At 42.1% G+C, this 14,421-nt stretch overlaps 1 protein-coding gene across 1 annotated transcript in view; it reads right to left on the bottom strand.

Annotated features, from left to right (window-relative positions):
• The window catches only part of mmp11b (matrix metallopeptidase 11b), a 35,213-nt gene extending 21,177 nt beyond the window's left edge, over nucleotides 1-14,036 (bottom strand). The window contains exon 1 of the mRNA XM_071351837.1: nucleotides 13,756-14,036. Within this exon, the coding sequence (XP_071207938.1) occupies nucleotides 13,756-13,869 (114 nt within the window). The 5' untranslated portion in view covers nucleotides 13,870-14,036. The remainder of the gene's footprint in view (nucleotides 1-13,755) is intronic.
• Between the last annotated feature and the right edge of the window lie 385 nt (nucleotides 14,037-14,421).

The raw sequence follows: 14,421 nt of genomic DNA, 5'->3' as shown, positions 1-14,421 counted from the left end.
ACATTTGACACTCCTACTCTAATATCAAAGTGCTGATACTGTGTTGAAGAAGGCTGCAAGAGAAAGCAACATCAAAAATATTCAAGGGCAGGTGCTCACTTTTCATCCAATATTTCAAAAATAAACAACATAATACCTATTTAATAGATCGCCTATATATCTTTTGCTTTGCCACTCAATGTGACAAGACAGTTAGTTCAGATCTTTTGGGGTTCAGCTGATGCAATGAACTGTAGCCAAAAAAGTCTCTATGCAGAACGCAGGTTGACGTTTATTGTCATGAGTCTTGTCCTGGTGGCAGAACTGAATGATTTCCCCTTCGATAGGCCAGGTGTAAAGTCAAAATTGACTATATTGTAAAAATGTATGAAAACAAAAATGAGCTTTTTGGTCTTAATTTAAGGTTCGGGTTAGGAATTAGGTTTAGCAGTGTGGTTAAGGTTAGGTTTAAAATCATATTTTATGATATTGTGGCTGTGCCAGCTAGTGACCACTCTGCAGAGCTGCCTTCAGAACAAGATTCATGATGAAAAAATGCTAACTACGGTGAGAACAACCACTCACCAGCAGAGCCAAAATAGCGTCTTTGTAAGAAAACAGCCCTCCAGCATGTTGTCAGCTATTCAGTGTGCTCATAACAACCACACGCAGATGAATGAATTACTCATAACTCAGGACCATCAAGAGCTTTGAAATATTTTTGGTCCAATGGGAGTTACAAGTTCCATGCTTATTAGAAACAGGTGACATTGGACCAGATGTCATCCTTATGTGAGGGATGCATGTGTTTGATTTTCTTAGTTGGGTGTGAGTTTCAAAGAAAGGCCCAATATGTCATTGTTCAGATTTGCAGACAATAGGCTACATTTACAGGCCTCAACTGACTAAGACAATAGAGAACAACATAGTACTTGTGCAAGAGAGAAAGCCAAACTCCAGGTCTGCCCCATAAAAACTGAGGACTGCCCCATTCTATGTGAAGCATTGTATGCCGCTGGGACCGCTGGCAGATTTACACCAGATGTATTTATCACCTGATAGCAATGTTTTGGTCTGTGATAGCCTGAGATATGATAACTTTTTGGAGACATCACCCAACTATAGCCTATTGACTTCTATCCTTACTTTACTTTCCTTCACTTAACATTAATAATACCACATTTGTAGCCAAGTCCCAACTTTGAACCGCAGCCGAGAAGGCTTTTACTGTGACCAACCAATAGGTCCCAACCCTCCATTTGGAAAACACTGCCTTAGTTTATTCTGAACCTCTAATGGAAAATATTTCACATATTCAGGGAGATATAGTTTTACACAAACATTTTAGATTTGAATTAAGGTATTTTTGTGATTTTATACTAAACCGAATGAATTGATTTGTAGCCTGTGGTAACTTTTTGTTGTAGTAGGATGGTGGTCACTGGTCAGTGATCTGTTCTTGCATCATCATGTCTAGACTCAACACTTGACATAATCCTAAATGGCTCCACATTTTTCCCCATTCATGATTTGTATGCACATGTATTTCTTACATGAATTGAGTTGAGATGGAATAAAGCCCACCCTAGGCAACACCACATCATACTGCACACAGATTGGTTGATGAAATCAGCTGAACTGGCATCAACAGTAGTCCAATAGAACTGACTAAGTGACTGGTTTTAGTCAAGCATGTGGTGGTGGATGTTGGGTTGCATTTCAACAACGGGCTTAAAGATCCAATGAGGTCGAACAACACAGAACCGCAGTCTGTCAGATGGAAACTGGGGAAAAACCCAGTAAAAGAGAGCTGACATGTCCCTACAGGACAGTTCTGGATAGCTGTGTCTTGCTCACCTTGGCAAACCCCAGCTAACGGTGAAACACGACAACAAAATGTGCCCGCCTACAGACCATGGCTCTGGGGGGTAATCTCCCTGGTGGCATCTGTTGCTATAAAAGAGGCTTTTGTCTATGTCATTCATTCCCTAAAAACCGCCACCTTACCCACCCCCAATCCCTCCCTCATACCCTGAACACACAGCTGTAGTGAGGGAAGCAGGTGTTAGAAAATTCCCTCTCACCCTGATCATAGACAACATCTGGATGTCTGTCTGGTGTACAACAAAGGAGTTTGTCATGAATGTGACCTCATGATGCTGTTACCATACCAATCTGAAAACAATTGGTCTTCAATTGAAACTAGAGACCGACCGATAGTTTTTTGGGGTCCGATACATATTATGATTTTATGGGGGACAAACCTTACCGATACCGATATATCTGCCGTTATACAACAACAAAAAACAAAAAAACGTTATGTTGATTTCTTACATTGTGACAATAATGACATCATGAGAATGGTTGCAAGTGTTCAGATCAGCATGAGATTCCCTTTTTTCCTCCCATTTATTGAATATCGGCTATCGCTGGAATTATCGGACGATATATCGGTCGGGCTCCGTTTGAAATTTAAAGATTGCTTTACTGTAGATTAGAACCAAGGGGTGAAAGTAAAGTGGTACGATCTGGTACGGCAAAATAAATCGTGGGGGTACGCCGTACCAGTCAGAGGCCTGAAAAATTTGCAAATGGACTTGAAAACGGGTGGTATAGCCTACGATCCAAAATGCGACGTGGTTTCGAGAAAAACAGACATTCTGCCAAGGCAGCGATGAGTGGCCGCCACTGAGACCCGCGAGGACAGCAGTGGACGCATAAATGCTAGCCTAATGACAATCGCCAATGCCATGACACGTTTTGGTGTTTTGAATAACAGATGTCTCTTTCCATTCACCACTGTTTGGAGGCTGGTAATATGTTGAGAGTGGATGAACGTGTGCAGGTAGCCTAGTAAAGGAGCCCTTTGACGTGATTGTTTGATAATCAGATGAAAACATCATGACTGCCTGTGTTTATGGCACAATACATTTTAAAAGTGAAATGACAAATCTTTACGACTAGGCCCACAGAGATGCTATTGAATTAATAGCGATTATATATGTAATTTTATGATTAGGTCCATAAAAATGTTTGGCGCAAGCGTGTGCACATTTAGAAGGTTGGGTACCGGGAAAACATTTATTCTACTTTCACCCCTGATTAGAAGGTAGCCTCTCTTCCTTAGAAGAAAGTATAGGGGAAAACTGCTTCATCCAACCAAGACGGTTACAGGCTTCTGCTGAGGTACTCAGACTTTTCAATGCACCCATTGTGGCTTCCATCTAAATCCACGCCTGAAACAGGAAAAAGGCGCAACATTTACTTTCCTCCTACATACTGAGCACATACTGCACACAGTATATATACAGTGCCTTTGGAAAGTATTCAGGCCCCTTGACTTTTTCCACATTTTGTTACATTACAGCCTTATTCTAAAATGGATTAAAAATCAAAAAAAATCCCAGCAATCTACACAAAATACCCCATAATGACAACGTGGAAACAGGTTTTTAGAAATTTGTGCTAATTTATTAAAATAAAAAAAACACACACATACCTTATTTACATAAGAATTCAGACCCTTTGCTATGAGACTCGAAATTGAGCTCAGGTGCATCCTGTTTCCATTGATCATACTTGAGATGTTTCTACAACTTGATTGGAGTCCACCTGTGGTAAATTCAATTGATTGGACATGATTTGGAAAGGCACACACCTGTCTATATCAGGTCCCACAGTTGACAGTGAATGTCAGAGAAAAAAACAACCCACGTGGTCAAAGGAATTATCTGTAGAGCTCCGAGACAGGATCGTGGCGAGGCACAGATCTGGGGAAGGGTACCAAAAAAATGTCTGCAGCATTGAAGGTCCCCAAGAACACCATGGCCTCCATCATTCTTAAATGGAATAAGTTTGGAACCACCAAGACTCTTCCCAGAGCTGGCCGCCCAGCCAAACGGAGCAATCAGGGGAGAAGGGTCTTGGTCAGGGAGGTGACCAAGAACCCGATGGTCACTCTGACAGAGCTCTAGAGTTCCTCTGTGGAGATGGGAGAACCATTCAGAAGGACAACAATCTCTGCAGCACTCCACCAATCAGGCCTTTATGGTAGAGTGGCCAGAAGGAAGCCACTCCTCAATAAAAGGCACATGACAGCCCGCTTTGAGTTTGCCAAAAGGCACCTAAAGATTTTCAAACCATGAGAAACAAGATCATCTGGTCTGATGAAACCAATATTGAACTCTGTGGCCTGATGGTGCCAGGTTTCCTCGAAACCTGGCACCATCCCTACGGTGAAGCATGGTGGTGGCATCATGCTGTGGGGGTGTTTTTCAGCAGCATGGACTGGGAGACAAGTCAGGATCGAGGGAAAGATGAACAGAGCAAAGAGAGTTCCTTGATGAATACCTGTCTCCAGAGCGCTTAGGACCTCAGACTTGGGCGTAGGTTCACCTTCCAACAGGACAACGACCCAAAGCACACAGCCAAGACATTTCAGGAGTGGCTTCAGGACAAGTCTCTGAATGTCCTTGAGTGGCCCAGCCAGAGCCCGGACTTGAACCCGATCAAACATCTCTGGAGAGACATGAAAATAGCTGTGCAGCAACGCTCCCGATCCAACCTGACAGAGCTTGAGAGGATCTGCAGAGAAGAATGGGAGAAACTCTCCAAATACCGGTGTGACAAGCTTATAGCGTCATACCAAAGAAGACTCGAGACTGTAATCGCTGCCAAAGATGCTTCAACAAAGTACAGAGTAAATGGTCTGAATACTTATGTAAATATAATATTTCAGTTTTTAAATAAATTTGCCAACATTTCTAAAAACCTGTTTTTGCTTTGTCATTATGTAGTATTGTGTGTAGATTGATTAACATTTTTATACATTTTAGATTAAGGCTGTAACGTAACAAAATGTGGAAAAAGTCAAGGTGTCTGAATACTTTTCCGAGTGCACTGTATGAGCACTATCCCCACTAACTCAGACACCCTTTGGTAGATAACAAGTAGGCCATAAAGATAAAGAATGTGCACGATGGAGGAAATCCATCGAGGATAAATATTTATACACAACGAGCCCCAGAGACCTGCATTCTGCACGCCTTGAGAGGTTGTACACACAAACTAAGTGATTACACTGAGTGAAGAAATGGTTTAGCAGGAAGAGGATGAGGATTTAATATGATGGGAAATGAGAGAAAGAATGAGGAATTGACAGTGATGTATCTAAGTTGCTTTGTTAGCAAAGAATGAATTGGTTGCAACACCAAAGACCACTGCTAAGGAAAAGTATTTTGATGGCAGGTCTCGCTTGGGGTGAAGAGATTCCTCAAATCGTCAAATCAATGTTTCCCAGTTAGAGATTCGGTTCCTGCTCACTAGTCTGTGTGTCTCAAAGGAAACAATGAAAGAACTCAAAACAAAAAGGTTTCAAAACTAATTCTGTAGTGTAGATTCATCTCATGAATGAACGTTCCAACAACTTTAGGGAATATTTGAAGAGCTCTCTGGTGAACTCACAGTTCTGTTTATGTTGCCACACTACGTCAGACTACTCCAACAGACCCATTTTGGAACCTTGACTTAAGTACTTATCCTGCTTCCAATGGCTTGACTTGTAAAATACATGTAAGTATCTCATGAAGTCTCTCAAGCTTTACGGTTCAGTCTCTGAAAAATGATGGGATACGAATGTAGACATGCCAAGTTCCAGTATAGCACCTTTTGAGTTTAAATTACAGTATCTACACAAGCATCTACATGTTCAGATACCACTAGATAATTCTCAGTAGCATTTCTTTCAAAGCGGAGCTGCCAGCGTTGCTTTCAACCATACTTCTTTCTCAATTGACAGGTTTTTAAGGAGCGTCGGCATGCTCCCCTTTAGTCATATGTCTGTGACTGCCCTCTGACCGTTAATCTATGCTTTGCCATGGTAACCTTTGTCTGTTTATCATTCAGTCAAAATCAGCAAAGTTATTTGAAAAGAAAGTACCCACTCTGTTTGTAGACTATAACATACACTACATGACCAAAAGTTTGTGGACACCTGTTTGTCAAACATACCATTCCAAAATCATGGGCATTAATATGGAGTTGGTCCCCCCTTTGCTGCTATAACAGCTTACACTCTTCTGGGAAGGCTTTCCACTAGATGTTGGAACATTGCTGCGGGGACTTGCTTCCATTCAGCCACGAGCATTAGTGAGGTCGGGCACTGATGTTGGGCGATTAGGCCTGGCTCGCAGTCGGCTTTCCAATTCATCCCAAAGGTGTTCGATGGGGTTGAGGTCAGGGCTCTGTACAGGCCAGTCATGTTCTTTTACACTGATCTCAACAAACCATTTCTGTATGCTGAAACAGGAAAGGGCCTTTCCCAAACTGTTGCCACAAAGTTGGAAGTACAGAATCGTCTAGAATTGAATTGTATTCTGTAGCGTTAAGATTTACCTTCACTGGAACTAAGAGGCCTAGCCCAACCATGAAAAACAGCCCCAGACCATTATTCCTCCTCTACCAAACTTTACAGTTGGCACTATGCATTCGAGCAGGTAGCGTTCTCCTGGCATCCGCCAAACCCAGATTTGTCCGTCGGACTGCCAGATGGTGAAGCATAATTCATCACTCCAGAGAACCCGTTTGCACTGCTCCAGAGTCCAAGGGCGGCGAGCTTTATACCACTCCAGCCGACGCTTGGCAATGCGCATGGTGATCTTAGGCATGTGTGCGGCTGCTCGGCCATGGAAACACATTTCATGAAGATCCCAACAAACAATTCTGGTGCTAGGGCCTCCCGAGTGGCACAGTGTTCTAAGGCATTGCATCACAGTGCTTGAGGTTTCACTACAGACCTGGGTTTGATCCCAGGCTGTGTCACAACCAGCTGTGACCGGGAGTCCCGTAGGGCGGTGCACAAATGGCCCAGTGTGATCTGGGGGGGCTTTACTTGGCTCATCGCGCTCTGGCGGGCCAGGTGCCTGCAGGCTGACTTTGGTCATCAGTTGAACAGTGTTTCCTCCAGCACATTGGTGTGGGTGGGCATAAAGAACTGGGTCATGTTTTGGAGGACGCGTGGCTCAACCTTCACCTCTCCTGAGCCCATTGGGGAGTTGCAGTGATGAGACAAGATCAAAAAGGTAAAATATAAAAAATATATTCAGTTCCAGTCAAAAGTTTGGACACACCTACTCATTCAATGTTTTTTCTTTATCTTCACCATTTTCTACATTGTAGAATAATAGTGAAGACATCAAAACTATGAAATAACACATATGGAATCATGTAGTAACCAAAAAAGAGTTAAACAAATCAAAATATATTTATATTTTAGATACTTCAAAGTAGCCACCCTTTGCCTTGATGACAGCTTTGCCCACTCTTGGCATTCTCTCAACTAGCTTCACCTGGAATAGTTTCCCAACAGTCTTGAAGGAGTTCCCACATACGCTGAGCACTTGTTGGCTGCTTTTCGTTCACTCTGTGGTCCAACTATTCCCAAACCATCTCAACTTGGTTGAGGTCGGGTGATTGTAGAAGCCAGGTCATCTGATGCAGCACTCCATCACTCTCCTTATTGATCAAATGGCCCTTACACAGCCTGGAGGTGTGTTGGGTCATTGTCCTGTTGAAAAACAAATGATAGTCCCACTAAGCTAAAACCAGATGGGATGGCGTATCGCTGCGGAATGCTGTGGTAGCCATGCTGGTTAAGTGTGTCTTGAGTTCTAAATAAATCACTGACAGTGTCACCAGCAAAGCAACCCTACACCATCACCTCCTCCTCCATGCTTCACGGTGGGAACCACACATGCAGAGATGATCCGTTCACCTACTCTACATCTCACAAAGACACGGCGGTTGGAACCAAAAATCGCAAATTTGGACTCATCAGACCAAAGAACAGATTTCTACTGATCTAATGTCCATTACTCATGTTTCTTGACCCAAGCAAGTCTCTTCTTCTTATTGGTGTCATTTAGTAGTGGTTTCTTTGCAGCAATTTGACCATGAAGGCCTGATTTACAAACTGACTTGTTTGAAAGGCACCATTCTACTGCCAATGTTTTTCTATGGAGATTGCATGGCTGTGTGCTTGATTTTATACACGTGTCAGCAACGGGTGTGGCTTAAATAGCCGAATCCACTAGGGGTGTCCACATACTTTTGTATTTATAGTGTATGTGCATGGTATGCAAGGAAAACTTGAACGCAAATCTCGCTTTATATTTGGTGGTCATATTTGCATGAAAACAACTGTATCCCTACCGACTATACTATTGACAGTCACTTTGATTCCAACCAACTGCACTCTCAGATGCTTTTGGGGGTGCCTTTTTTGGCAGCACAAAGGGAAGTTGTGATAGAGAAGAACGCACAATGGAAGACCCGACGGAGGTGAGCCGGCTCTCTCAGCGCAGCAGCTATCTTGTTCTTTCCCTTTTCCCTGTGTCAGCAGACATAGGGGTTTGTTATCCTGCACCAGATGCCAGATGACTTGCCTCAGCCTGCATAATCTCCCTCTCTCGCACTTTGTCAACAGCAGGGAACAAATTGACTGCATGCACCACTGACACACACTATCTAGGGCGGCAGGTAGCCTAGTGGTTAGAGCATTAGGCAAGTAACCAAAAGGTCACTCGTTTGAATACCCGAGCTGTCAATGTGAAGAATTTGCTGATGTGTCCTTGAGCAAGTCACTTAAACCTAGTTTTCTCCAGTGGCACCGTACTACTATGGCTGATCCTGTAAAACAACACATTTCACGGCACCTATTCAGTGTATGGATACTTTTACTTGAGTTCGGACCCTAGTACATAAGTATTTTTCACCTGAATGGTCTGAAGCATTCCAAACCCCTCCCACACTCTTTCAATGTAAACAAACCCGAGTCCTTATGTTAGCTCTCTCTCAGCAAAGAGCCACTTGATGCTGTCGTCAACTGTGCAGAGCCCAGCGCCAATCTGAAATGTGTATCCAGGAGGCAAGCGTTGTGTGTAGGGCTTCTCCTTTGTCATGTCTGTCCACCAATTGGAAAGATTGAGGGCTGTCAAGGTCTTACAAATCATAGAGAAAGTAGGTTGCATCCTAAGTATTCATACAATTGTCAAGTATACTCTCTCTCCGGCCTCTAGGTCATCAGGCTGCTGATTATCCCACGCACCTGCGCCTCATGACACTCACCTCGACTCCATCACCTCCTTGATTAACTTCCCTATATCTGTCACTCCCCTTGGTTCTTTCCTCGGGTGTTATTGACTCTGTTTTCATGTCGGTGCGTTGGTTGTGTTTCGCGTTCATTGTTTCTTTTATTTCTTAGAACAATCACTCCCTGAGCTTGCTTCCCGACTCTCAGTGCACTCGTTACAACAATGGCATACAAGCTCTGTCAACATTCCACTCTGGTCACCTTCAGTCTCCCACACACACATAGGCACACACACCTTTTAGAGAAACTACACGTTCTCCTGAATATCTAAATCTAGCGGTAATGGGGTGGCCATTAAGAGCGTTGGCCAGTAATTAAAATGTCACTGGTTTGAATCCCTGAACCGACTAGGTGAATGTGATGTGCCCTTGAGCAAGGCACTTAATCTGATTTTTAGGCACTTAATCTGATCCTAATTGCTCCTGTAAATTGCTCTGGATAAGAGCGTATGCTAAATTACTTAAATGTAAACTAAACCTAAATTGAAACCCATGTTTCAAGAGAGCATGGGCTTAACATATTAGGGTATTTCAGCACCAGTTGATTGACATGAAGCCAATAATAAAAAATAATAAAAAACACTGATCATGCATACAGTGCCTAAAGAAATTATTCACACCCCTTGACTTTTTCCACATTTTGTTGTGTTAAGCCTGCATTTAAAATGTATTAAATTTAGATGTTTTTTGTCACTGGCATACACACAATATCCCATAATGTAAAAGTGTAATGATGTTTTCCAAACATTTGAAACATTTATTAAAAATGAAAAGCTGAAATGTCTTGAGCCAGGGCTCCCGAGTGGTGCAGATGTCTAAGGCACTGCATCTCAGTGCTAGAGGTGTCATTACAGACCCTGGTTCAATCCTGTGCTGTATCACAACCAGACGTGATTGGGACTTCCATAGGGCAGCGCACAATTGGCCCAGCGTCGTTAAGGTTTGGCCTTCATTGTAAATAAGAATTTGTTCTTAACTGACTTGCCTAGTTAAATAAAGATTTTTTTTAAATGTAAAAGTATTCCACCCCTTTGTTATGGCAAGCCAAAATAAGTTCACAAGTCACATAATAAGTTGCATGGACTCTGTGTGCAATAATAGTGTTTAACATAATTTTTGAATGACTGCCTCATCTCTGTACCCCATACATACAATTATTTGTAAGGTCCCTCAGTTGAGCAGTGAATTTCCAACAAAGATCCAGTTACAAAGACCAGGGAGGTATTCCAATGCCTCGCAAAGAAGGGCACGTATTGGTAGATGGGTAAAAAATGAAAAACACAGACATTGAATATCCCTTTGAGCATGGTGAAGTTATTAATTACACTTTGGATTGTGTATAAAGGTGTCCTTCCTAACTCTGTTGCCGGAGAGGAAGGAAACCGCTCGAGATTTCACCAATGGTGACTTTATGTAACGTGTGCGCTGGGAGTCGGGGAAGCAAGTTCAGGGAGTGAGTGTTTTAATAAATAAACGTAACATAATACAGAATAAGAAAACACGAACAACGCACAGACATAACAATGATGCCTGGGGAAGGAACCAAAGGGAGTGACATATAGGGCAGGTAATCAAGGAGGTGATGGAGTCCAGGTGAGTGTCATAATGTGCTGATTTGCGTAAGAATGGTGACAGGTGTGCGCCATAACGAGCAGCCTGGTGACCTAGAGGCCGAAGAGGGAGCACACGTGACACTTTAAAACAGTTACATAGTTCAATGGCTGTGATAGGAGAAAACTGAGGATGGATCAACAACATGGTAGTTACTCAACAATACTAACCTAACTGACAAAGTGAAAAGAAGGAAGCCTGTATAGAATAAAAATATTCCAAAACATGCATCCTGTTTGCAGCAAGGCATTAAAGTAATACTGGAAAAAATGTGGCAAAGCAATTCCCTTTTTGTCCTGAATACAAAGTGTTATGTTTGGGTCAAATCCAATACAACACATTACTGAGTACCACTCTCCTTATTTTCAAGCATAGTGGTGGCTGCATCATGTTATGGGTATGCTTGTTATCGTTCAGGACTGGGAGTTTTTCAGGATATTTTTTTTTTACAGAATGAAGCTAAGCACAGGCAAAATCCTAGAGGAAAACCTAGTTCAGTCTGCTTTCCACCAGACACTGGGAGATTAATTCAACTTTCAGCAGGACAATAACCTAAAACACAAGGCCAAGACAGTGAATGTTTCTGAGTGGCCAAGTTACAGTTTGACTTAAATCTACTTCAAAACTTATGGCAAGCAGTGGCGACCCGTCATTTGAGCCCCACACTTTTAGTTTTTTTTTTTTAATACAAAATCAAAAATGGGGGGGGGGCTTCCCTGTTTTGCTTGTAAGTTTAGCATTAATATGTGTCACATATCAGTTTGCAAACAATGTAAAAAAAAAAAAAACGTAATTGAGTTGATAAAGCCTTATACAAACATGGTCTCTTGTTTACTTTCTTGAGTAAGGCAACTCCAAAATGCAGGTGTTTCAGCCTAGCTCAGTGATTTCTGTGGTGGTGGGGCTAGCCAGCAGAAAATACAGAGTGTTGCGCCTGTTTGGCTCAGCTTTCTGTCATGATTGGCTCAGTTTTCTGTCACTCATGGGACAGTACTCATTCCCAATTCTAAGGTTAGAGCTCGAAAAATGTTGCCCCTTGGGTTCTGCCATAGAGTTATATTAGAAGTGCCTATCCAAGAAGGCTCAAGGTCATTGGCCACAGAATGACATCAAAACACGTTATATGTACAGTAGCTTTGATTGGACTGATCATGTCAACATCATACTTTCAACATCTTAGCTAGCAAGCTAGCAGTCCTCACCATGAATCAAGTCGACAATCAAATCCTTTTCATAAGAATAGAAATTAAAGATAAAACGTCTTGGTGCTAATCGGCCATTGGACATAAACATTACACAAGTTGGAAATCGCAAATCCAACAATGAGTGATTTGGGAAGGAATCAGTGGCTAACAGTGAGTTCAAGACAACTGGGAACTCGGGAAAACGAGCTAAGACCGGGAAAATACGTATTGAACGGTCACTCAACTCAGAATTGTAAATCCGGCATTTCTCTTTGATTACAACATTTTCCCAAGATGGACCGCCTCGCCACTTTCCTGTTCAAGCACATCACAACAACGTGAGTCCAAAAATGGATATGCTGCTTCATAAATTATGTAGGATGCCAGATAGATGTGTATACTGTAGTTAAGAAAGTAATACTAAGTGTATATTGTGTAGTAAACTGTTAGTAGCTCATGTGCCTCACCCTAATAATTTGGTCTATTTTCACCAACGCGGTATTGTAAACACATCGTTCGTGGCCGGTGTGTGCTTGTTTGCCTATAAGCTGTTTTAGAGAAATGTAATCATCGAATATTCTAATAGATTTCATTGTCTGTTTATGTGTAAGAACGACCCATGTTCTGAATTATGTCGCTGTACGTTTAAAAAGTGCTGAACAAATAGTTATATTGACTAACTGTTACGTCCGTCGTCTCTCGCTCATTAATGTCATCATCGAAATTACCGATTGCCTCTTATCCGCTTGTCGTCCCCTTATACCATAGTTTGTACATCTCAATTGTCATTAGAAACCACATTAAGCAAGTAAGCCATATCAGCTATGTTTTTTTTAAAGGCAGTAAATGAGGCTGAATGAACTGTAGCAGTGGTAAGGTGTTGGGACTGCTGTTGGGACAGCTTTATGTAGGCCCTAACTGTTTGTGGGCACCGTTTGTCACCGTTATAGTGCAACTAATGTTATTGTTTTGTCATCGAATATTGTTATGGCTTTGCTGGCATCCATCCCACATTTTTTGTTTGCCCCACGAAGATTTACATGCTAAAATAGCCACTGATGGCAAGACCTGTAAATGGTTGCCTAGCAATGATCAACAACCAATTTAACAGAGCTTGAATAATTTTGAAAATAATAATGCGCAAATGTTGCACAATCCAGATGTGGAAAGCTCTTAGAAACGTAAAAACTCACCGCTGTAATCGCTGCCAAAGGTGCTTCTACAAAGTATTGACTCAGGGGTGTGGATACTTATGTCAGTGAGATGTTTCTGTATGTCATTCTCAATAAATGTGCAAACATTTCTAAAACATGTTTTCACTTTTTCATTTCGAACTCAGGCTGTAACACTACAAAACGTAGAACAAGTCAAGGGGTATGAATACTTTCTGCAGGCACTCTACCTGTAAATTGTTGCGGAACAAAGTTACTGATTTAGTACAAACACTCTTCCACAAGTAAACGGTGCTCATTGTGTGCACAGACATAATTTCAACGTCTAGTTTTGATTTACGTTATGAAGTTAAAAGTTTGGTCAAAAAATTACCTTGTGCAAATCCAAATCAGTTTTCCACATCAACGTCATCACATAGCATTTTTGTTGTTGAAATTACATGGAAACAACGTTGATTCAACCATTTTTTCCCCCAGTGGGTAGGCTACTCTCTCTTTCTTCTGATCCCTCTCTCTCGCTTTCTCTCTCAAAAGGATAACACACGCACACACACACACAGTGAGTCTGGACCCACATACTCCATAACTTCGACTCATAAAACGCGCTTGCTCTGTAAAATGTAAAATAATTCCACATCATCTGCATTTATATCGTCACTCACCGCCGCGGCTTTGTACCTGTTGCTGGCTCTCCCCTCCGGTACTGGTAGAGAATGAATGCAGAGCAAGAGGTGCAACGCAAAGATGCTACAGAAAAACCAAAGAGACGGCATCATCTTTTGATTCGGAGCGGACTCGCAGTTTGACCGCGCTTCAGCACACCTTGGGTATAGAGAGGGCGGAGGATGTGAGCGGGATGAAGTGGAGTCAGTGAATGACGGAGATGTGTCTCGCAGGGGGATTTTATACTCGCTTATTTCTTTGTTCTCTTTCTTCAAATTACACTTTTTATGGGCCTCAGTGGCAAGCCAAGTACACAAGCGCTCACGTGATTTAACCCGTTTCCCGCTGCATCAATGCCCATGTGCAAGAAGCCTTGCCTTGTAAACCTTTTCAGAACTCTGACCTGAAAGATCCTAGGGTTAGGGGTATAGGCATAAACTAGGGGTATAGGCATAAACTCATTAATGTGGTCTTTAGGCGCAGAGTAAACCATTAGGGTTTGATAGGTTGGTCACATATGTAATTCATAACATGTTTATTCATCTTAATTTATAGGCTACTTTGATTGAGATTTGTTTTAATAACACAGGATGGTTACATGCAAAGTGACTTTTTCTGTTTTTGTGGTAGCCTATTAAGTATTTTGTAACAAGATTAATGTTGAT

The sequence above is a fragment of the Salvelinus alpinus genome, chromosome 18, assembly GCF_045679555.1.
Source record: "Salvelinus alpinus chromosome 18, SLU_Salpinus.1, whole genome shotgun sequence".
NCBI lineage: Eukaryota > Metazoa > Chordata > Actinopteri > Salmoniformes > Salmonidae > Salvelinus > Salvelinus alpinus.
Note: the sequence above shows the minus strand (reverse complement) of the source record. Positions and strands in the feature narration are given on the sequence as shown.